Raw genomic sequence first — 24,124 nt, 5'->3', positions numbered from 1 at the left:
CTCAAAAAAAAAAAAAAAAAAAAAAAAAGTCACACGGTACGCCCTCTGCCCCTGAATATTCTTGAGCATCCTGAGGGTAGGGACCAGGCCTGCCTGGCTGTTGCCATGACAACCTGCCAGGGCAGAGGCTCTGCAGGGTGAGCTGCTCTGATGGGATGTGCTCCCGGGAGAGAGTGACACTGTGGTGGAGAAAGACCACCTCCAGGGTCACAGAGTACAGGAGGAGAAAGAGATGAAGAGGAGAGTTTCGTGCCTACCAGTACGACAAGAACAGATAGGCGAAATCGACTTCTAGAAATCTTTAAGATAGCACACACAGTGTCCTCACATCCTTCCACCTCCTGCCCCTGCCCATGGTGGTCCTCAGCCTGGGGCTCCTGGGTCCCTGGGAATCTGAGAAAAGTGTAAGGCCATATTCATTATTTCAGAAAGCCCAGCGGAAGACAATGCCACACAGGCTAAGAAAACCTGTTTATTTCTTGGAGCTGAAGTACTATCAACTCAGCCAGGCCACACTGGCCATCTCATGCTGATTATGAGTTTTGATTGGCAGTTGAATGCCTTTGGGTACAAAGCATAGGTCCATTTAAAACACAGGTCCATGCTATAAAAGAGTATACCTTTAATAAGGTCAGAATGTTGGGAAACCCAGGTTTAGACCTCAGTTTGCCTGGGGTTAATAGACTGGCCTTAGATAACACTGAAGTTCAAAGATACTAAGGTATGTTTGGTCCTGGCATCTTGGATTTCACTGTCTCAGCTGGAGTCAGCCATGCCAAGAGACATTTCATTTATGGAATCTCCCTGGACCTGCTTCCCACGGATGTCATTCCCTACTCTTGACCATGTTGCTGGTGGGTTCTTTAATCACTTCTGTATGTCACTGGATGGATTTTTGTGTGGCAAAATTTCCAGGTATATTCAAACTCTAGGTACAAGTACATCTTCCTGAGTGCCCTGAGGCATAGGCCAGTGTCAGAGGCGTCAGTGGCATCTGTGGCAGCCTAAGAAGAAAGCTCAGGTGGAACCTGCAGCTGTGGGTCCTCAGGATCACACAAAGAGCTCCTGTGCACCAGCCCTTCCTAGGCCCCCGCCTGCGATGCCGCAGACCCTACCGTGGCTCTCACCTGCACAGGAGTGTGAAGCCCTACAGGGATGGCTCTTAGGGCAGGGGCAGGACGTGCCAGCCATCTGAGACAGGCAGGACCTACTGATGTCTTCAGGATTTGTCCGTCACCCTGGGGACTGTCTGGCCTGCTAGCAGGTGACAGTGGCCTGTCCAAAAGTGTGAGCTACCTGATGATGAACCAGATGCAAGGGCAGGACTGTCTTCTGAGAGATGTCTCCCCCTCGGTCCTTCTGTCGCTTCAGACATTCCAGGTGGAAGGAGGCCCTTCGACCTGCAAAGCCAGCCAGAGAGCCACGATCAGGGCAGGAAAACAGGACGCTGGCCTGTGACAGTTCACACTCTGGTGGGGTGCCAGGAGCAGTAACTATGGCCCGAGACGCTCCTCCTTTCCCCTCCCCTCGTCTGAGACGTATTCTGGTGTCCAGGGCTCATCCCTGCACACCCTGCCTTTGGAATGTTGTCTCCTTGCTTTGGAAATGCCCCACTGTGTGGGGCTGGTTTGAGGCAGGCCACAACGATTTCCCAATCGTCCCTGACCAGTGTTCTCTTGGGAGTAACCGCCGACCACATCCAGAGAGCGAGTGGTGCATTTACCTAGTGAGGCAGAGCGGAGGAAACCCCTCTTTGGAGATTGCCGGATGTCCCTCTTGTCCTCCTCTGGGAGCGTCAGTTGCCGATTTTCGTCATCCTGGTAGGAGAGCCTGAAACAGAGAGCTCATGGGGCTTGTTCCTGGAGGCTGAGAAGTGGCCACCCACAGGGACAGCTGCACCCCCAGAAAGCACTTTGCTCTGATCCTTAGTGAAGGGACGCCCACTTTGTGCTTACATGCAGGTTTGGGGAATTGCCACCCCAAGAAGTTCTGGCCTGCCCCTGGCGTCTTCCAGGCCTGCTCAGTGGGAATGGCCAGCTCCTCACCCACAGCCTGTCTCATAAGCCTGCAGTTCTGACTTGGGGCAGTGAAGGCACACTGGGGTCAAAGGTGTTGAGAAAGCGGAAAGAATCCTAGGCCCATGAAGTTCTTTTGGGGAATGGCCTTGGCTCCCGTGTTTGCATGAGCTGATGCTGTTTTCCCCAGTGACCCTCAACTTTCGCCCAAACTTATACCCACCCCCCGATTTCTCCCACCCTGCCACCCCCTCATCAGCAAGAGCACATAAGCAGCTGCCTACAACCACTCTACGGTCACTCAGTAGGTGAACAGCAGGGCTGTGAGGGACCTCATGGGGCATCTAGTCTATGGCTTCCAGGCCTTTGATGGAAACTCGATGAGAAGTAGATTTGACAGCTTCTCATCATGCACAGACACACCTGATGGAATGAAACCTCATAGCCTTTGGTTACCCTCGGTGCATGCATTGCACCCTGGTGAGTCCTAGTCCACTTTAGTCTGTTCTATTTTTATTAAAATTTTGATTCACAATCTCTGCTGGGTCAGCCTGCAATCCAAGAAGCACAGTTGCATTCCAACCTCATTCCCAGATGAGACCACTGACTCGCTGGTCCCTGGTGCCACCCTACACCTCTGAGAGTGACTCCACGCCTGCTCATGGCACAGCACAGAGACTTGGATGATTTATAGATGTGCAGGAAGGCTGGTAGAGTGCAGACCGCAGTATTTATACCTTCAAGACTTGCTCTTACTCTCAGCTAGCTAAGGCCTCCCTATTGTATTTTCTTCTTATGCAAATCACCCCGGCTCTTGCAGATCCAGCTTCCGTTTCACCTTGTGCATGGTACCAGTTCAGGTCACCCTGCCCTCAACTTTCTCTGAACGCCTGTACCCCTGGGGGTTGTACCACTCTGGGGGTAGTGAGAAACTCTGTGTTATCTTCCTCTCCTGAGACCCTCTTAGTTTCCTAGTTTGTGGAATTTCCTTGAGGATGGAGACTGGGTTCTTAACAACCTAGCAGAGTGCCTGGTGCACCAAGCACTCTAGAATAACCGAAATAGGTTAAAATATATGCTCTTCCTGATTTCTAGGGTAGGTGGTCAGGCATTCGTTTGTATTCTCTAAGAATCAATTTAGAGACAGTTATCTCATAAGGAGCTTCAGGTATTTCCCTTTTTTATATTGACCGTGTTTCACTGAGTCAGAAAAGTAGAAGGCCTGTCACCCCCACCGTCCCATTTTGCTGATGGGGACATGAACGCACAGGGCAGTTGAGTGATTTGTCAAGCGCCACTGGTTGGGACTCTTTCCATGCTTTTCCTTACTCACTCGATTCTTCTTTCTATGCTGGGGAAAAGGAGGTGCTTCTGCTACTCTTCCCATCCAGTTCCCGAGCAGAAAGCACTGGACCCCAGGAAGCCACATGCTGTGCTGGCCTGGCTGCCATTCTCCCCACACTCCTCAGGGTGGGGCACCTGGTGTCCCCTCCCACCACCTCCAGCCACACCTTTCCTGTCTTCAAAAGCCTGCAAGGCTAGTCCTTCCTCACTCTGAAGTCCTTTCAGGAACTGAATGGACTGACATGCTGGGAGGGGTCGGTGAGTGCTTCCCTCCCGCCCTGGGCCCCCGCGGGGCTCCTCCCTGTCTGCATCAGCAGCTCCAGGGTTCCCTGGCGGGGCTGAGAGAGGACACACCCTGCATCGTGCCTGGCCACACTTCACTGTGCTGCCGTTCCAGAGTGGGACAGTGGCTCCCAGCAGGTGGCACAGCCCCCCAGCATGCCAGGTTCTTGACATGCTCGCCCTCCAGCTCAGAAAATAATAGAGAAGTGGGAGCTTCTCTCTAAACCCCTGGAAAAGTGTCCATCCAAGGAGCAGGCACACCTGCCGCTGGCCTGCCTGTCCCTGCAGAGGGCCCATTTTCAAGTGGCTGCACGCAAGCCCATGGGACCCAGGCATTACCCCCTGGGGAAAACCCCATGCCTCAGTTTCCCTTTCTACAAAATTGAAATGACATATGCCCTCTCTGTCTCGGAGGCCTGTTGTGAGTCGCGTATACAGTAACAGATGAGACAGGGCTTTGAGGGTGAGAAGAGCCAGAAAAGCTTCGGAAACACTGTGTCTCAAACTTCTGTGGATGTCACTCAGAGTCATAAAGATGTTTCTCAAGGAGACCCCCAGATACACACATCTGTTGGCAATTAAGCAAGTGTTTCCCAGCACAGCGCTTACCTTTGTGACGTTTGACGCATTCTGATAGTTTCTGATATTGTGCTGTGCTGCACCTGCTTTTAAGGGCTAGTCATTAGTGACCAAATGGATGTCACAACCTTCTAAAGGATCTAGAACTGCAGCTAAAAATACTCTAAGAATTGCAGCAAGGACAAAAATCTCAGGCCTGGCTTTGCCACCAGTGCCCTCTTCTGGGCAGCTTCATTATAAGCAGTGTCTTGAAACACTTGTTTAATTGTCTATATATGTATGTGCATACTGAGTCTCACCAGAAAATATATTTATGACTGTGTCTTACAGCCTACAATGTTTATAAAACAATGTTCAGAAATTTTCCTGGCGAGGAAAGCCCAAGCTAAAAAGGGCATCGTGTATGTGTGTGTTGTGTGTGTGTGTCTGTGTGTTTGTGTGTGTTGTGTGTGCGTGTGCGCGTTTGTGTTGTGTGTTTGTGTTGTGTGTGTCTGTGTGCTGTGTGTGGTGTGTGTGTGTGTTTGTGTGTGTGTTTGTGGGTGTGTGTGCGCGCGTGTGTTGTGTTGTGTGTGTGCGTGCACGTTTGTGTTTGTGCGTGTTTTGTGTTGTGTGTGCTTGTGTGTGTGTTGTGTGTGGGTGCGTGTGTATCGCGTGTGGTGTGTGTGTGCGCGTTTGTGTGTTGTGCTGTGTGCGTGCACATTTGTGTATTGTGCTGTGTGTGGGCGCGCGTTTGTGTTGTGTGTGTTGTGTGTATTGTGTGCGTGCGCATGTGTTGTTTGTGTTGTGTGTGTACGTTTGTGTGTTGTGTTTGTGTGTTGTGTGTGTTTGTGTGCACGCGCATGTGTGTGTTGTGTGTGCGCGTTTGTGTGTGTGTGTGTATTGTGTGTGTGGTGTGTTTATGTGTGTGGTGTGTGTGGGTGCGTGTTTTGTGTGGTGTGTGTGCTGTGTGCGTGTTGTGTGTGTGTTGTGTGTGTGTTTCTGTGTGGTGTGTTTTTTGTGTGTGTTGTGTGTGCGCGCGTTTGTGTGTGTGTGTGCTGTGTGTCTGTTGTGTGGTGTGTTTGTGCGTGTGTTTGTGCGTGCGTGTGGTTGCGTGCGTGCATGTTTGTGTGTTGTGTTGTTTGTGTGCGCATTTGTGTGTGTGCTGTTGTGTGTGGTGTGTGTGTTTGTGTGTGCGCGCGCGTTTGTGTTGTGTGTGGTGTGTGCGTATTTGTGTGTGCATGCACGTATGTTTGTGTTTGTGCGTGTGCGTTTTGTGTTTGTGTATGTTTGGTGTGTGTGTGGTTGTGTGTGGTGTGTGTGGGTGCGTGTGTATTGCGTGTGGTGTGTGCGCGCGTTTGTGTTTGTGTTGTGTTGGTGTGTGCGCATGTGTGTTGTGTGTTTGTTGTGTGTGCGTGTGTTTGTGTTTTGTTGGTGTGTGCGCATGTGTGTTGTGTGTGCGTGCGTTTGTGTTGTGTGTGTTGTGTGGTTTGTGTGCACGCACGTGTGTTGTGTGTGCGCGTGTGTTTGCGTGTTGTGTGCTGTTTGTGTGTGTGGTGTGTTTGTGTATGTGTGTGGTGTGTGTGCTGTGTGCGTGTGTGTGGTGTGTGTTTTGTGTGTGTGCGCGTTTGTGTGCTGTTTGTGTGTTGTGTGGTGTGTGTGGTGTGTGGTTTGTGGTGTGTGGGTGTGTGTGCGTGTTTGTGTGCGTGCGTGCATGTTTGTGTGTTTTGTGTGTGCGCGCGTTTGTGTGTGCTGTGTTGTGTGTGCTGTGTGCGCACGCGTTTGTGCTGTGTTGTGTTTTGTGTGTTTGTGTGTGGTGTGTGTGGGTGCGTTTGTGTGGTGTGTGTGTGGTGTGTGTGTGGTGTGTGGGTGCGTGTGTGTTTGTGTGCATGTTTGTGTGCGTGCGTTGTGTGTGCGTGCACGTATGTTTGTGTTTGTGTGTGGTGTGTGTTGTGTTTGTGTGTGTGTGTGTGGTGTGTGGGGGTATGTGTCTATTGCGTGTAGTGTGTGTGCGCGCGTGTTGTGTGTTGTGTGTGCGTGCGCGTTTGGGTATTGTGTGTTGTGTGTGCGCACGTTTGTGTTGTGTGTGCTTTGTGTTGTGTGTATTGTGTGCGTGCGCATGTGTGTTTGTGCATGCGTTTGTGTGTGTGCGTTTTGTGTGCTGTTTGTGGTGTATTTGTGTATGTGTGTGTTGTGTGGTGTGTGTGTGGGTGCGTGTTGTGTGTGTGTTGTGTGTGTGTTGTGTGTGCGCGCGTTTGTGTGTGTTGTGTGGTGTGTGTATGTGTTTGTGTGTTGTGTGTTTGTGTGTGCGTGTGTGGGTGTTTTTGTGCATGTTTGTGTGCGTGCGTGCGTGTGGTGTTTGTGTTGTGTGTGCGTGCGTGCATGTTTGTGTGTGTATGCACGCGTTTGTGTGTGCTGTTGTGTGTGGTGTGTGTGCGCGCGTGTGTGCTGTGTGTTGTGTTGTGTTTTGTGTGTGGTGTGCGTTGTGTGTGTGGTGTGTTTGTGCGCGTTTTTGTGTGTTGTGTTTGCGTGCGCGTTTGTGTTGTGTGTGGTGTGTGTGCGTGCGGTTGTGTGTTGTGTGTACTGTGTGCGCATGCATGTGTTTGTGTGCGCGCGTTTGTGTTGTGTGCGTTTGTGTATTGTGTGCGTGCACGTGTTGTGTATGTGTGTGGTGTGTGGTTTGTGTGTGGTGTGTGTTTTGTGGTGTGTTTGTGTATGTGTGTGTTGTGTGGGCGCGTGTTTTGTGTGTGTTGTGTGTTGTGTGTGTGGGTGCATGTTTGTGTTGTGTGTGTGTGGTGTGTGGGTGCGTGTTTGCTGTTTTGTGTTGTGTGTATTGTATGTGCACACGTGTGTTGTGTGTGTTGTTTGTGCACGCGCATTTTGTGTTGTGTGCGCATGTTTGTGTTGTGTGTGTGTTGTGTGTGCGTGCGTTTGTGTTGTTTGTGTTTGTGTGTGTTGTGTTTGTGTTTGTGTGTGCGTGCGTTTGTGTTGTGTATGTGTTGTGTGGTGTGTATGCACGCGTTTGTGTGTGGGTTGTGTTGTGTGTATTGTTTGTGTGCGTGCGCATGTGTGTTGTGTGTAGTTTGTGTGCACGCGCATGTGTGTTGTGTGTTGTGTAGTTTGTGCGCACGCATGTGTGTGTGCGCGTGTGTTGTGTGTATTGTGTGCGTGCACGTGTGTTGTATGTTTGTGTGGTGTTTTGTGTGTGTTTTGTGGTGTGTTTATGTATGTGTGTGTTGTGTGTGTGTGGGTTCGTGTGTTTTGTGTGTGTGCTGTGTGTGTGGTGTGTTTGTGTATGTGTGTTGTGTGGTGTGTGTGTGGGTGCGTGTGTTTTGTGTTTGTGTGTGGTGTGTGGGTGCGTGTTGTGTGCTGTTTTGTGTGTGTGTATTGTTTGTATGCACACGTGTGTGTTGTGTGTGCGTGTGTGTGGTGTGTGTGGGTGCGTGTGTTGTGTTTGTGCACGCGCATGTTTGCGTGTTGTGTGTGTGTTGTGTGCTGTGTTTGTGTGTTGTTTGTGTGTGTGTTTGTGTGTTGTGTTTGTGTGTGTGTTGGGGGGCTCCCATTTCACTGAGGAGATGAAAGAGGCGGTGCAGATGTTTTCTCTGTGATCTCCTCTCCTCCTGCAATCAGCCCCAGAGGAGGGATCTCAGGGACCTGCCTCTGCCTCCCCACATTTGTTCCCACACTTGGGTCAGCCTCAGCAGAGGGCAGCAGAGCTCACATCTCTGTGGAGAGCAGGCTGGGCTCACTGCAGGCCTCCGCGTCATGGTTCATCTTCACTTCATAGGTCTCATCCTGAGACGTCTCCTCCTGACCCGCCATGGCTGCCTGGCTCTCCCGGGAGTGGCACCTACAATATCCAAGATGAAGAAAAACATCAGAAACTGCCAACCTTCCTCCACTTCCTTCAGCAAGTAAAGCATCACACACGCACACACATGCAGGTGTACACACGTGCACAAACACAAGCACCCACACATGAACAGGCATACAGTTGCTGGTGCTTTGTTCTCCTGTGATTGCTGATGGATCCATAGAAGTGTTCAGATTAGGGTGAGGGTCCCATATGGGAGAAGGATGTCTGATGTGGATCCAGGAGTCCTGACCCCAATCCACTTACCCTCTGGTCCAAGTCACTTGGTCCACCTCATGCCTCAGTTTCCCTATGAAATTGGAATGACATAATGCCCTGCCTAACCTAGAGGCTGCCCCCCACTCACCTCCAGCTATGACACCTGGGTCTTTGGCATTTGGCATAGCTGAGAAGTCCTTGGCCTCTTATTTTGATGGTGCCCTTGATTCTGACACTGGCACCCTGGGGTAAAGGCACAGAGAGGAAGCCTCACCTAGAGGGGTTTGCTCTCCTGAGCAGAAGGCACTGAGCCTGAGTCCCTGCTGAGCCTGAATCCCTCCTGAGCTCCAGATCCTCACACACCAGAACGTGCCTTTCCCTGCTGGGACAGGGTCAGGTCAGCTTTAGCTCTCGACCAAGGCCTCTTCCTTTTCCTGTCTGAGCTCAGCTCAGTGCCTCCCTTTGTCTTGCTTTCTATAGACCTTGCATGCTGGGCCCACTTTATCCTCAGACCCCTGAGGGCATCCGAGAAAGATCCTGGTCCATCCTCTCAGAGCCGAGTGCTAAATCAGTGCCCTGGCTCTGAGCATCCCAGGCAGGGTAGAAGCAATTCTCTCTCTCGAGGAGGAGGAGGACTGCAGACTGCCACCCGCCCCGCAGTGGAAGGAAAGATGAGAGGTGGGAGCTCCAGGAGGACTGGGAGGGGAGGGAGGTGGAGTGGGCTTTGGTGAAGCACGGAGGGAGGAGCTGGAGACGCAGAGCAGCAGCAGGCAGGCAGCAGCACTTTTGGGGGCCACTGGGCACAGGATGTGCTGGCCCATCCTCAGCACAAGCAATGCTGGCACTAAAGCTGCCGTTAGCCTTGAGCTGTGACACGGGGACAAGGGAGCTGGGACGTGGGCTATGCTCCTCCTCTTTACCAAGCTGAACCTTGATGCCCTGTGTGGTGTTTGTACCATCTGCAGTGGGCAGAGGGAACCGACACTTCATGAGCACTGACTGTGTGCTGGGCACTGTGCCGGGTGCTTTGCATGTATTTTGCTCTGTGGAGAGATGTATCTGTGGGGACAAGGAAATCCCCTGGGGTCTCCTCCCCCAGCTCCTCTAAACATCCCTCTCCCCTTATGTCACAGAGAACAAAGCTTCACATGAAAATGCCCTTAGAGGGTGGGGAATTAGTTCACCCTGAGATGCTAAAGACGGATGTGGAGCCCTCCTTAAGCAGAAGCTTCATGAGGCCAGAGGGGAGAAGGGGTGTGGGGACCCAGTACTTGAGTCCTCAAAGGCCGTGGAAGGGGAGTGAGGTTGCAGAGAAGGATGAGGCTCCCACAACAGGTGCAGGCCCCCAAGACTAGATGCCTAGATTAGATCCTCTCCTATGCAAAGCCAGCCCTTCAGGCCGGCACATAAAATCCAGTGCCCAGCACACTGCCCTGTGCACACAGAAGGCAGCAGTGCAGGCCTCATGAATTGAAGGATGCCCCCAGTGCTGCTTCTGGGTGGCTAAACCAGCCAACCTTGCGGAAAGGAAAGCAGTCAGGGAGATGGTCCTTTTAACTGGCCTGTCTTCTGACACAATTAAATGCCTGAGTCCCATGGGCTTGCATGCAGCCCTCTTGAAATGGGCCCTCTGCAGGGACAGGCAGGCCAGCGGCAGGTGTGCCTGCTCCTTGGATGGACACTTTTCCAGGGGTTTAGAGAGAAGCTCCCACTTCTCTATTAATTTCTGAGCTGGAGGGCGAGCATGTCAAGAACCTGGCATGCTGGGGGGCTGTGCCGCCTGCTGGGAGCCACTCTCCTACTCTGGAAGAGCAGCACAGTTAAGCTTGGCCAGGCACGATGCAGGGTGTGTCCTCTCTCAGCCCCGCCAGGGAACCCTGGAGCTGCTGATGCAGACAGGGAGGAGCCCCGCGGGGGCCCAGGGCGGGAGGGAAGGTCCCACCATCCAGCATGTCACAGCAGTGCATCCTAGAGCACAGGGATGAGAGGACAAGGAGAAAAGAGTGAGTCAGGAGTAAGAGGTACAGTCAAGACCTCCAGGAATGATCCTGTGCTGGGCAGAATGGGCCAGTGCTACAGAGGGCGCCTCCCACAGTGGGATGCCCTCTCCGGGAGGCTGGCAAAGGGGCTCCAGGGAAGCAATGGAAACACCATTCCCATCTCGGCTGGGAGAAAGGCCAGGTTTGGGCAGAGACTCGGGGAAGGGCAGACGGGATGGTTTCTGTTGTGAAGCCGGAACACAAACATCTGATGATCACATTCTGCCACTCAGGAAGCGTGGGAGAGGAGAGGGCCCTGTGGGAGAACCAGCGCCGCAGGCCACTGCTGACTTGCCCTGAGCCTGCCACGTCTGATCAAGGGCAGGACTTGGGAGACAGCATAGTGCCTCCTGCTCTTGCTGGAGTCCGGGGCAGCAACCTCCTGGAAGCTTGAGGGACAAGTGGCTGGCCGAGGCCTCCGTCTCCTCCACTGTCTCCTGAGGGTTGCAGCACGTGGGCCCTGTGTGCCGCCTGGGGTGGCCAGCCTCCCACTTACCTGTTGGAGCTGAGCTTCCACGCCACCTCCTGCACCCGGATGGCAGGGGACAAGGGGGGCCCGTGGCCCTCCACAGTGCTGACCGTGCTGGGGTAGCCGGCGGGGCGAGGGAGGCGACCCAGGGCGGTGTTGTTGGCGTTGTTGATGTTGGCGTTGGAGCCGGTGGACGAGTAGCTGCTCGGGGTGAAGGTGGAGTCCACCAGCTTCTCGTGGGATGGCGACTCAGTGTCGCCCTGGCTGCTGCCCGCCTTGTTGATGTGCAGCGGGCGCTGAGTGGTGAAGGTCTGGGGGAAGGCGCTCCGGCCGTCGCTTTGGTAGTAGCTGACGTGGTTGCCGAACAGGCCACCGGCCCTCTGTAGGCAAGAAGGAGGGGTGGGTGGAGAAGCCCCTCAGCACCCACTCCTCCCAGAGAGCAGCCTCCACAGCCAGGTCAGGGAAGCGCAGGGCCTGGGAAGGCGGGCTGCCTTCTTTTGGGGAGGCACAGCCCTGCTGGGAGCCAGGAGCACCTGAGGACCTTCTTCATGCCTGGCTGCTCCAGAGAGGGAGGGACCCGGAGTCTCAGGCTCTGGACTCCCCTCTGCAGCAGCTGGGAGAACCCACCCACCAGTGGGGATGGGATTGGGCAAGGGGCTGCCGCTGGTATGAGCTGCCCTGGAGGTTTCCAGTGAAGCCCCTGAAGGCTGGGAGTGAGTTTCCAGGGCACGTCTAGGATGGTGGTCCCTAAGAGCAGCCAGCACACCGTGAGGGCGGGGGCTGGGAGAGCAACCAGAAGATTCTAACCAGATTTAAAAAATGGAAACCCAGTGTGCTCACAGAGCTAAAAGCTGGTTGGCCAAATGGTTTTGAAAATGAAGAATTTCCTGCATGATGGTCTTTTTACCCTCGGGGACTCAGAGAGATTTAAAACCAGGAGCAAGTGTTTTTCCCCGGTATTCTTTTCCTTGTCCTGGGGAAGTGGGCAAGTAGCTATTTGCACGGTTGTTCCAACCCTTGACATCAGAGCATCCCTGGGCCTTGGTGACTGAGGCTTTGGTTTCTGGTGTCTTGTCGGGTTGTGTCACCACCATGCCATGTCCCTGAGGCCACTCAGTGACGAATGTCTGTCTACCAGTGATGAGAATAAGGATGAGGAAGAGACGGAGCAGGGGCGGGATGGACTCAGCTTGCCCCCTGTGTGTTCCACAGCCTGGGAACTGGGCCCGGGGCCGGGAGAGAGCGGTGTGAGCAGGGTCCTGCACAATTATGGCTGGCAGCTTCTCCCTTGCTATAGAAGGATTTGTAACCAAACACCAGCGTGGTGAGGCAGGCAACACAAATGAGTAGTAAATGCCGCTTATTCTGGTACAGCCGTTTTAATTTTCACTATTGCAACTGCTGGGCAGCTTCAGTCTCCAGGAAAGGAGAGGGAAAGGGGAGGTGTGGAGGGGTCTTTGAGACCTGGAGAACATATGCTATGCTCCATCTCAAAGGGCCACCGCCTCTAGGCTCCAGCCCTCTGCTGCCCTGTGGGAATGCAAGCTCAATATTACCAGGTTTCCTGACTTTTCCAAAGAATGCCAGAAGTCTTGATTTTCAAATATTAACAAACAAAACAAGCCTGCAGATTAGATGTGCCCCAGGGGTGACCACTCTGCAACTTCTAATGCAGAAGTTTCTCCTAGGAAACATTTCCCTTAGGAAGGTGGTTCCTTCCCGCTTCTCTGAGAGCCAGTGACACTGAGAGCTGCTGTTTCCAGGGAGCCCTGCCTTGGGATGGAGTCAGGCTTGGAAAAGGCAAAGGGGTGAGGAGACAGCTCATCAGGAAGAGCCTGGAAGTAGCCCTTTCCTCTGGTGCAGCTCCTTCCCCTGGACGTTCCCCGCAAAACCCCAGCCCAACCTCTTGCTCCAAACTGAACTTTATAGGGGTCGAGAGTGCGCCATGGCACCACCCACCCTGAAGATGTCATCTTCAGAAGCAGCGGACACAGCCTCCTTCATGGCCTTGTCCAGCTCCTCCTCAGCGGTGAGATCTCCAGAGATGGCCCGTCGGATCTCAGGCCCGATGTCATGCAGTGTGCGCAAGCCAGCCTGGAATCCAAGGGATGGATGGTGAGGACCACGCTCCCTTTCCTCCAAGCTCCCCAGCCAGCCACAGCCTCGGGCCAAGGCCTGTCCCTCCAGGGCCCTGGCATCCTCCACCCAGCCAGTCGACCCTCCGGAAGGTTTGTCTGTGTGTGAACTGTGGGCTGGGCTGCCCTCTGATAGAACAATCCACTCGCCCATCCAGGAGGGATGAAGTCTTATTAGGAGGGGGCACCAGGGGTCAGGGGCTGTCATGGGAGCCTCAGTGAAGTATTTGAGAGATCTGGGGGCTATGACAGCAGGCAGGACCATGGAGGGTAGTCGGTGGGTGGCAGGTAGGGAAGGGCACATCACCCCCTTCTCACAGCCATCTTTGGAAAGGTCTGGAGCTCTCTGAAAGGTTCCCTCTGCAGGGACCTGGCCTCCAGCCTGCTGGGGAGGGACTGGGACCCTGACTGGAGGTCAGAGGCAATGACCAGGACCTTCCTGGAGTGTGGGCCCGCCCCCAGGCCCTCACCTGCAGAGACAGTGCGTTCCTCTGGGAGGGCTTGCCCACAAGGCCCTGCTCTTTGCGCTTCTTGAACTTCCGGAAGTACTCCTGGATCAGGAACGTGGCGTAGAACTTGCCAACGGTGACCTCATCATCTGGGACGTATGGAGAGGGGAGAGGGGGTAAGAGGGGAGCAGGGGAATTCAGTTGAACTTCATTCATTTTTTTTTTTCAGCATCCAAAACTTTTTAAAACTTTTTAGGTTTAATATTTTTGGAGAGGTAATACATTCACAAGGCTTAAAAAGAGAGGAAAAAAAAACATAAAAAGGCTTATGGTGAAAAGTCTCTCCCACCACAGCCCTTATCTGCCTAGTCACCACCTCCTGTAGATAATCTAGTTTCTTGAGTATTTTCTCAGAGATTCTTAGTGCAAATTAGTTATGTAAATCATCAAACATATTATCTCCTGTTTTTTTTATGCAAAAGGTAGCCTATCATCAAAATTATTTCCCGCTTTTTTTTTTTAACTTAACTGATACTTGCTAACTCTTATTTGATTCAAATGTCCCTCATTAATTGGCCACTCTTCCAAGTGCAAGTGCAAAACGGTTCAGCTTAGCTCGGAGGGAGGGGCTGGTGGAAGGAGGGCTTTCTTCCCATGGAAGTTTGGATTTTTCTTTCAAACCCAATTGAGTTTTTGTGCCAGGTGGCTTGGCTGCATCCCTGCTGGGCTGGATACCCAAGATTATATGTGACATCATCAGTCCCTTTCCTGGGAGTAAACCTGATGGTGGAGAAGCCATAAGTTCTTAGAGGAAACATTTCATGCCTGGGGAGGAGCCCCTTGGATCTACCTCCTGGTTCTTTGTGAAGAGATGCCACGGGCCCAAGAGACAGCTGGGGATTAAATCTAGGGGCTGGTGAGGGTTCTCCTCCTCCTACCTGTCCCTCCAAAATAGCCACGTCCATAGCAGTGATGACCCCTCCCTTCTCTGGCAAGCACCCCCTTTCCACGTGGGAGGGAAAAACCCAGGGTCCCCTGTCCAGCACAGTCAGGAAGGAAGAACTGCATGGTGGGACAAGCCTGGAGTCCTACCTGGAGTCCTAGGTTCCCTGGGGCCTGGGTTTGAATCCTGAATCTGCTCTGGACTCTCCAGGTAACCTTGGGCCAGCAACTTAGCTTCTAAGAACTTTAGTTCCCTGAGCAAACTTCACAGAAATGTCAGGATTCAATAAAATGATGTATGTAAAACATCACATGGCACTGGCGAGATTTTCACTTAGCCCAAATCCGGCTTTCCCTCTGGCAAATGGTTCTCAACACAAGTGGTGTCGCCTCTTAAGGAGGGCACAGTAAATGTGTGGGGTAGTTTTTAGTTGTCGGGGTACTGTGGGGGTGCCACTAGCATTAAGTAGCTCCAGACCTGTCCCTTAAAGTGCAGGCATGTTCTGCAATCACAGCTTTGCACTCTGCATGGCTCTCAAGCTTATGCCACACATCCATGATTCTGCTTAGGAGTCTCTGGGCTCGGAACATAATTTCATTTTGCAAATGAACACAGGACATTGTTTTGCATGGTTTTAACACACCTGACAATTTCCAGGAATACAACTGCTGTGTAAATTGAGGAAAACTATACTTTGGATTATTTAAACTTGGCCAAGAGAGGTTCGCATTTTGGAAAACTGTATTCCTGATGGCAATGCTCTTTATGGTGTGTGGGTCACTCACCGTAAGTGTCACATCACGGTTGTTCTGCATATTTGTAAGTATGTGTGTGTGTTTATGTGTGGGGGGGCTATTTATACACACACTTATTTTATATACTGATTTACCCCTTATTTCAAAATGGCAAATCAAAGTGTTGACAGTATTCAGTATTGTCTTGCTTCCTGTGAACCCAGCCGTATGTGTTGTAAGTGGGTGCATGAGAAGATCTCATCAATTAAATGTACCTTCTGGTATAGTTATGCCTGAGTATTTACATATCGGAAACATCTGCTTTTAATAGATTTTATGTTAGAGTGAAGGCATTATATTAATATTTTGGAAATTATATGTATAGGAAAGTTATATTATCTATAATTTTCATTCAGGATCATAGTAAAGGCAATATAAACTCTTTGCTATAAAAAGGGATTTGGGGCTTGATAGGGTCAAGAAACACTGCTCTTGGAAGAACAAAAAGAATGTCATCCAAGAGGGGAGGAATCTCAGGGGATTCTCGTTTGAGGGCCTTAGAGCAATCCTACAGCAATCAGGTTTATGGGAAACCTATACTTTGTGGAGTTTCTTTAGAAGTTCTGCCAAACCCCTAAGCATCAGGGACTTGCCTGTTACCCTATGTAAAAAGCAGGGTTGTACCAGATTTCCAACCTGACTTTCTGTTTCTGAGTTTGTGCAGGGCGTTGCACCTGCATCCCTTCTAACCAATAGGGCCTCTGAGCCCCGCAGGAAGGGTCTGAAGGCAGACCTCCAGCAAGCCTAGGGGACTCAAGAAGCAAGTCTCAGGGGATGCTTCCGCATTCTAAGGGTGCCACAGCTGGAGGAGAGGCAGGCAGAGGGGGGCACGGCCAGGCAGTGGCCAAGGTGCGGGAGTCCAGGGAGCACTCACCACCTGCAGGGGGCACCACCTGGTCCAGCAGCTTCATGCTGGTCCGCTTCCAGATCTTCTTGATGATCGCCCGCAGCTCCTCATTGGCTTGTTCTAGGTTCCCTGCAGGGCGGAAAGGATCCTCAGCCCCTTGGTGGGCCTCTGATGGGCTGGGTCCCTCTGCGTAAGGTAGGAAGCCACAGATGGTGGCATCTGCCCCACGCAACCCTGACTCATCAGTTTCTTGCTTGCTTGCTTCACTTCTCCCCAGTCTTCCCATTTTCCACCTTCTTCCTCTTCCCCTTCCTCTCTCCACCTTCCTTCCTTCCCCCTTCCCTCTTGTGCCCCGTCCAATGCCATTCCTCTCCCCTTCCCCCTGCCTGTGGCTCAGGCCAGCCAGGGGGCCCCTCCACCGGCACTCAGTGCTCTTCCTTGTAGACTGAGCCCAGCCCCTGGGCAGGAACAATGGCGGCCATGCGCTCACCAGCTGGAACACGTATGGCCCTGCCACGGGCAGTGGGGAGCTGGTCCCCATGGGTGGCATTTCTCATGGACCTCCTTGGGCAGTCACAGGGAACATGGGTGATTGGAGGGTACATCTGTCGATGAGGGCTCTGTCCCGAGTTCCCCTACTTAGATGCCTGCCTTATGCAGCCTCTGGGGTCCTAGCCTTACAGTGGTGAAAAAGGAAAGCTGAGCCTTACAGCTGTAAGGGCAGATGTAGGGGGCAGGATTCTAAGATGCTCCTCATAGGGTACACACGCTGCCAAAGGCCTGGGCCCCTGACCATCATAGATTTTACTCCTAAGATTAGGTTATATGGCACACGGCACCTATGACCTAAGACAGGGACGTTAGGCAGGCCTGACCTAGTCACATGAGCCCTTTAAAGGCAGAGTTCTCTCCAGCCGGCCTGGAAGAAAGCAAACAGTCATGTGGGCTGAACTGAGAGAGGCAGCCTCTAGTAGCTGAGGGGGTCCCCAGCTGTCAGCCAGCAGGAAAGTGAGGATCTCAGGCCTACAATTGCAACAAATGAATTCCATCAACAACGTGATCTCCCCCAGAGCCTCCAGAAGAGACCATGGCCTGATCAATATCCTGGATTTGCCTTATGAAAGCCCAGCTTCATCACTGCTGGACTTCTGACCTGCAAAACCATGAGCTACTAACAGGGTGTCTTTTTTTTTTTTTTTTTTTCAGACGGAAGTTTGCTCTTGTTGCCCAGGCTGGAGTGCAATGGCGCGATCTCGGCTCACTGCAACCTCCACCTCCTGAGTTCAAGTGATTCTCCCGCCTCAGCCTCCCAAGTAGCTGGGATTACAGGCATGGGCCACCATGCCCAGCTAATTTTATATTTTTAGTAGAGATGGGGTTTCTCCATGTTGGTCAGGCTGGTCTCGAACTCCCGACCTCAGGTAATCTACCTGCCTCAGCCTCCCAAAGTGCTGGGATTACATGTGTGAGCCACCATGCCCAGCCAACGGGGTGTCTTTTTAAGCTGAAAAGCTTGTAGTAATTTGCTTTGCAGCAGTAGGAAACCAACACGGGATGTTTACTGCTCTCGCATAGGACTGGCAGTCCAGTATTGTGGTTGAGGGCTCTTGTGTCAGACTGCCTGGGTTCAAATCCACCTCTGGGGCCACAGGGCAGAGCATGCAGAGGTGGCAGTAGAGGGATTGACGGAATCCCGAGCTCCCCAAATGCCAGATCCAAACAGGACCTGAAGGCAGGGGACGACTCCTGGGCCTTCCAGCTGCACAGATGATCAATCCCCTTCACGGGAGAGGTAGCTGGAGGTTTCTGACACACGCAGTGCAAGATCCTAACACACATGGTATTCAAATATACTTAGCTTCGGTACTGGGCTGAATAGTGTCCTCCCAAAATTCATGTCTGCCTAGAACCTCAGAATGTGGCCTTAGTTGGAAATAGGATTTTCACCAATGTAATTAGTTAAGGTGAGGTCATCCTGGATGAGGGTGGGCCCTAAGTCCAGTGTGGCTGGTGTCCTTCCAAGAAGAGGAGAGGACACAAGACCCTGGAGGCTATTTGAAGATGGAGGCACAGATGGCGTGATGTGCTGTGAGCCAGTGCACACCAGGCATCGTCCACAGCCCTCAGAATCTGGGAGAAAGGGTGGAACAGACTCTCCCCAGAGCCTCCAGAAAGAACCAACCCTGCTGACACCTTAGTTTTAGGTCTCTGGTCTCCTAAACTGAGAGAACTTTCTCTTGTTTCCAGCTGCCCAGTTTGTGATCATTTGTTACAGCAGACCTAAGAAATTAACATAGCTTCCAAAAGGACCTTTCATTTTTTTTTATCAGCCTTAATTTATTCTCATGATGGTCTATGTAATTGTGGAAGTTCACCGACAATTGTTTCATGTCATCTAAGTATTTTTCACTATCTTCCTTTTATGTTCCAAGAGAGAAGCTTGTTTGGCTTGGTACTGGACTTGGGATGAGAGCTCTTCCTTCTATGTTCCAAGAGAGAAGCTTGTTTGGCTTGGTACTGGACTTGGGATGAGAGCTCTTCCTTCTATGTTCCAAGAGAGAAGCTTGTTTGGCTTGGTACTGGACTTGGGATGACAGCTCTGCTTCTCTGAGGTAGGTGTTAATTTTGCCCCAATTCCTTCCATGCTGAGAAGTCTGAAGGGTGAGGACTGATGCAAGCCTCATCTTCACAAATGTAGATGTCTTCTCACATTTCTTTCTAGTTGCTTCCAAGACTTGACTTTGTCTTTCTTTCTTAGGATTTTAACAAGTTTGTGGAGGGCCCGTGTCTGATGAAGGCTCACCCTTGGGTGGGGGCGTTTCGATTTTAACAAGTTTATAGAGGGCCCATGTCTGATGAAGCCTCACCCTTGGGTGGGGGCGTTTCGATTTTAACAAGTTTATAGAGGGCCCATGTCTGATGAAGGCTCACCCTTGGGTGGGGGCGTTTCGGGCCCTTTGGTAGCTGTTCTGAAATGTCTTTGTGTTTAAAAGATAGTCTGTAATTCTTGACAGGATTGTAGTTCCCACATGGCTGGCTTCTCCTCTTTTCTCTGGAACTCTTATTTCCTCAGAATTGGGTCCCTGCATTTGATTGGTCAGTCTTTCTCATTGTTACTAGCTATTGGTCTTCCTCAGTTGGCATGTGGTTGGCTTTGACAGTGAACCTTCGACCCTGCTGAATTCTTGCTTCCATACCTCCCTGCCTTTTGTTCCTCTAGGGAACAAAATCTCACATCCTTAATTTACATCAATCTTTAAGTATTACAGCATATTCCTCCTGGCAGTCATTTATATCGCCTCTCCTTCCCTCTGAACATAGGGGAGTAACATTCCTTGCAGAAAATTTGGAAAGTAAAAAAACTAAAGGAGTAAGGTGGATGTCACTGCTGATCTTTCTACTCATGATAATCAGTGTTAGCATACGAACACATTTCCTTCCCAGTTTTCTTCCTTGTTATACACACATATGTGTGAATTAAATGTGTGTTTTGGCCGGGCACGGTGGCTCATACCTGTCATCCCAGCACTTTGGGAGGCCCAGTCGGGCAGATCACAAGGTCAGGAGATTGAGACCATCCTGGCCAACATGGTGAAACCCTGTCTCTACTAAAAATACAAAAATTAGCCAGGTGTGGTGGCACGTGCCTGTTGTCCCAGCTACTTGAGAGGCTGAGGCAGGAGAATGGCTTGAACTCGGGAGGCAGAGGTTGCAGCAGGCCGAGATTGTGCCACTGCACTCCAGCCTGGCGACAGAGCGAGATTCCATTAAAAAAAAAAAAAAAGTGTGTTTTGGTTTTCTGGCAGTCAGAAATAGGCCTATTTACACCCATTTCAGATTGAGTGATTGCATTGGCTACTGATGGTATATTTTTTAAGCCTTTGCTTTTTTTTTTTTTAATTTAGTAGCAGAACTTGTCCTATTTTTATTATTTTATTTTTTCAGATGGAGTCTCACTCTGTCGCCCAGGCTAGAGTGCAGTGGGATGATCTCGGCTCACTGCAACCTCTGCCTCCCAGGTTCAAGCGATTCTCCTGCCTCAGCCTCCTGAGTAGCTGGAATTACAGGCACGTGCCACCACGCCTGGCTAATTTTTGTATTTTTAGTAGAGACGGGGCTTCACCATGTTGGCCAGGATGGTCTCAATCTCCTGACCTCGGGATCTGCCCGACTGGGCCTCTCAAAGTGCTGGAATTACAGGCACGAGCCAGCGCGCCTGGCCCCTATTTTTATTTTTTAAAAATCAGCTAATTATTTTGACTTGTGTCTTGGTGGACTGGTTCTTGTTTCACTTCATTTGAAATGTTTCTGTTATTGTTTTTGAAGGATCTAACGGAGAGAAGGCCCATGTCTGGGTTATTCAATGAATTAAATTCCCAGATGTCATCACCTTTCTCTAGTCTACCAATGGAGCAACTGAAGTAGAGAGAGAGTAAATGGCTCATACTCATGTCATTAGTGAGAGAGCAGGGACTCGGATTTGAGCCTCCCACCTGCCCGGGGCTCCTTCTGTTGCCCTGAGGAACACACTGACGGACAGCCTGAGCTTTAAGCTGGAAGTGTAGGAAGGGGAAGGAAGCATACTGCTTGTCTCATCTGTGTTTTCTGTAATTACTACACCAGTGGGTTTGAATCATTTCTGTAGTTGGTTCAAGATGCAGATTCCTGGGCCCCATGCTCAGGGATTTGGCGTCAGCAGGTCTGTGTGGGTGCCTGGGACTCAGTAGCTTAAACAGGTACCCAAAGCTGATTCTGCAGCAGGTGGTCTTTTGACCACGCTCTAAGAAACACTAGACACTCCAAGGCTGGACACTCTTGGAGAGAAATGGTATCTTGTTAGGTGTGTTTAATACAGCCTTTCCCATAGTGGTTCGCAAACTCTTATCCATCATAAAGCAAGCAGATTATCTCACTCAGGCTGCTGCTAGCCCTTAGGGTGCCTTGTGAAAACTAGAAGGGCCCCTCCAGGTAGACGCAGCCCTGAGGGAGCCCGGTCTGACTAGGTGGTACAGGTGAGGTCTGAATCCTCACCTGTCCGCTGGCTAAGAGCCTTAAGCCAGGCTCAGCCCGCACAATGTGTGCGATGACCTCCACCACGGCCACCACTTGTCACTGTGTCCCCTTTCCCACACGTCTTCCCAGCACAGTCCTATTAATTTAATGAGTTGAGCATTTGAGACACCCACCTGTAGCCAGTATAAGTCCTTTTAGACAGGGGTTGGTCCTGCTTCAGGTAACACCCGTCTCCTTCTGTTTTGTGAGCTATACCCTCTGACTTCAAGATACCACCCAGAATGAGTCCCAGAGTTTCATGGAAAGCTAGAGTTCAAAATGAATAAGCTAGAGCAGGCTTGTCCAACCTGCAGCCCATGGGCCACATGCGGCCCAGGACGGCTTTGAATGTGGCCCAACACATATTCGTAAACTTTCTTAAAACATTGAGTATTTTGCGATTTGTTTTTTTTCAGTTCATCAGCTATTGTTAGTGTATTTTATGTGTGGCCCAAGACAATTCTTCCAATGTGGCCCAGAGAAGCCAAAAGATTGGAAACCCCTGAGCTAGAGGCAGGGAGACCATTCAGGAAGCAAAGAAGTCATGAGCAGGCTGGGGCCCTGCGATGTCCTGGAGCGCAGGTTACCCCCGTATCCCCGCTCGGATGCTGTCTGGGGCAGGAAGTTCCCTTGAGCACTTTGCAGGCTGCCGAGCTCCTCTCTGATTGTCTGCTAGACCTTCTGAGTGTCTCTCCCAGTGCCCACGGGCGACCTTACCTTCTGTTTTGATCCTCAGGGCCGTCCTGACCAGGGCAAACAGAGTGGCATTGAACATGACTGTCCCGTCGCTGTTCAGAGGCATGTTCATGGAGACCAGGCGCTGCAGGCGAAGAGAAGCAAAGCTGGTGATGATGGCAGGCGGTGCTTAGGGGACCGCAGAACACCGTGGCAGAGTGATATGGTTTGGATCTGTGTCCTCGCCCAAATCTCATGTTGAATTGTAATCCCCAGAACTGGAGGTGGGGCCTGATGGAAGGTGATTGCATCATGGGGTGGATTTCTCATAAATGGTTTGGTACCATCCCCTTGGTGAGTGAGTTCTCATGAGATCTGCTTGTTTAAGTGTGTGGTCCCTCCCCCTTCTCTCTTGCTCCCTGTCTTTCCATGTGATGCACCTGCCTCCCCTTTGCCTTCCACCATGACTGGAAGCTTCCTGAGGCCTCCCCAGAAGCAGAATGCTAGTGCCATGCTTCCTGTACAGCCTGCTGAACTGTGGGCCAATTAAACCTGTTTTCTCATAAATTACCCAGTCTCAGGTATTTCTTTATAGCAGTGCAAGGATGGCCTAATACACAGAGGATGCTGGGGGTGACATGCAGCTTGTGTGGGTGTTGCTGGAGTGGGCAGGGAGTGAATGCTCCCTGAAGCATTCCAGGGAGAATCTTGCCTTTGCCACAACTACTTTTGACCCTCCTCACGGAGTGGGAGAGGTATGAAATTTGTCCTCATCAGACCTTCACTTCCACAAAAGGATGTGAAGGCCACCCAGCTTTGCGCCCTGCCCGAAAGTCTGTTTAGGCCTGCAGGCGTGCTCTCCACTGGCAGCAAAGACCAGCTGTACGCCAGCATGTGCTGGGAGCCCACCTGCCAGGCAGCATTCGTCCGCAGCCCAGAGAAGAGAAAGGATCACAGGAGCTTTGCCTGCAGGAGATGCTACATGTCCTCTCTGTGTATTGACAAATATGCTTCTGCATCAAGCTGGAGCAGAAGCTTGCTGACACTGGATAGTGCTTCTTGCCCTCTTCTTTCCTAGCACACATCCCCAGAACAGGCTTCCCTGGCACTGAGAAGCTTGCTGACACTGGATAGTGCTGTCTTGCCCTCTTCTTTCCTAGCACACATCCCCAGAACAGGCTTCCCTGGCACTGAGAAGCTTGCTGACACTGGATAGTGCTGTCTTGCCCTCTTCTTTCCTAGCACACCCCCAGAACAGGCTTCCCTGGCACTGAGAAGCTTGCTGACACTGGATAGTGCTGTCTTGCCCTCTTCTTTCCTAGCACACCCCCAGAACAGGCTTCCCTGGCACTGAGAAGCTTGCTGACACTTGATAGTGCTGTCTTGCCCTCTTCTTTCCTAGCACACATCCCCAGAACAGGCTTCCCTGGCACTGAGAAGCTTGCTGACACTGGATAGTGCTGTCTTGCCCTCTTCTTTCCTAGCACACATCCCCAGAACAGGCTTCCCTGGCACTGAGAAGCTTGCTGACACTGGGTAGTGCTGTCTTGCCCTCTTCTTTCCTAGCACACCCCCAGAAAAGGCTTCCCTGGCACCGAGCTCTGGTGTGGGACCTTCAGCATGCAATGGGTCATGACGAGCAAGCGCAGTGTGAAGCTCACCACAGCGTCCATGCCAAGGGCATGCTCAAGGGGGGCTATTCGTCAGCTCACACGGTGACCTCCTGCTAATCTCAGTGTCTAGAAGGGTTACACTTCTCCTGAGTGACCAGATCTTGGTGAGCCTCATGGATGGTGTGAACTGTATCGTGGCCACTGCAAAGTTTCGCACCCAGGCTTCAGCCTGCCCAGGCCCATCCGGAGGCCACAACGGACGCACTTTAGCCCCCTCCAGGCGGCACCCCTCCCCACCCTCGCCTTGCATGGTGTTTGTACCTTGCATTTATTTTATACTCCTTTTTTCTGATATTTTCTATGCCCTTGGGAATCTCTTAAAATCTGTTTGTTGTTGTTGTTGTTTGTTTGTTTTTAGAACAAAGTGGAGGCACAAATGAGAAGAAACTCGGTAAACAGAGCACAAGTAGAAGGTTCTATGTTCCCTCAATCTGCGTTTTCCATGAGTGGATTCTCACAGAGCCGAATCCTCCTGCCATCTGAGTTTCCTCCTCTCTCCAGCCCTCTGGTCTCCCTTCCCCCAGCTCTCTGTCAGCTCATTATTGCCCCAACAAGGAGCATGGAATGGCCACGGTGGAGAGGAGGGAGAAAAGGAGCGTAGAGTGGCCATGGTGGAGAGGAGGGAGAAAAGGAGCACAGAGTGGCCATGGTGGAGGGGAGGGAGAAATGGAAACGACACTTTTTTTTTGGGTCATGGTCTCACTAAGGAATCTGATTAAAGTGAGAAATCCTCTCCCTGGTAAACTTTGTATTTTAGTGATTTTATGAAAAATTTTAGGA

General features: G+C 51.5%; 1 protein-coding gene and 1 long non-coding RNA gene across 51 annotated transcripts in view; one reads left to right on the top strand and one right to left on the bottom strand.

The window, feature by feature from the left end:
• Positions 1 to 24,124, bottom strand: part of CACNA1C (calcium voltage-gated channel subunit alpha1 C) — a 723,808-nt gene that overhangs the window by 3,636 nt on the left and 696,048 nt on the right. For 26 of the 50 annotated variants that reach the window (XM_016922778.4, XM_016922781.4, XM_016922779.4 and 23 more), the window contains 8 exons: positions 21,714 to 21,816; positions 15,972 to 16,073; positions 13,382 to 13,509; positions 12,736 to 12,870; positions 10,804 to 11,156; positions 7,918 to 8,046; positions 1,724 to 1,830; positions 1,297 to 1,400 (listed from right to left, as the gene is read on the bottom strand). In XM_016922778.4, the coding sequence (XP_016778267.1) occupies positions 1,297 to 1,400; positions 1,724 to 1,830; positions 7,918 to 8,046; positions 10,804 to 11,156; positions 12,736 to 12,870; positions 13,382 to 13,509; positions 15,972 to 16,073; positions 21,714 to 21,816 (1,161 nt within the window). Of the gene's footprint in view, positions 1 to 1,296; positions 1,401 to 1,723; positions 1,831 to 7,917; positions 8,047 to 8,542; positions 8,648 to 10,803; positions 11,157 to 12,735; positions 12,871 to 13,381; positions 13,510 to 15,971; positions 16,131 to 21,713; positions 21,817 to 24,124 lie in introns of all 50 variants that reach the window. The other 24 variants (XM_016922741.4, XM_016922752.4, XM_016922763.4 and 21 more) reach the window with 2 other exon arrangements.
• Positions 13,447 to 22,238, top strand: LOC104001400 (uncharacterized). The gene is made up of 4 exons (XR_010148238.1): positions 13,447 to 13,536; positions 14,961 to 15,089; positions 18,377 to 18,556; positions 21,733 to 22,238. It is a non-coding gene; the product is annotated as an uncharacterized LOC104001400 (long non-coding RNA).

The sequence above is a fragment of the Pan troglodytes genome, chromosome 10 (assembly GCF_028858775.2).
Source record: "Pan troglodytes isolate AG18354 chromosome 10, NHGRI_mPanTro3-v2.0_pri, whole genome shotgun sequence".
Lineage (NCBI taxonomy): Eukaryota > Metazoa > Chordata > Mammalia > Primates > Hominidae > Pan > Pan troglodytes.
Note: the sequence above shows the minus strand (reverse complement) of the source record. Positions and strands in the feature narration are given on the sequence as shown.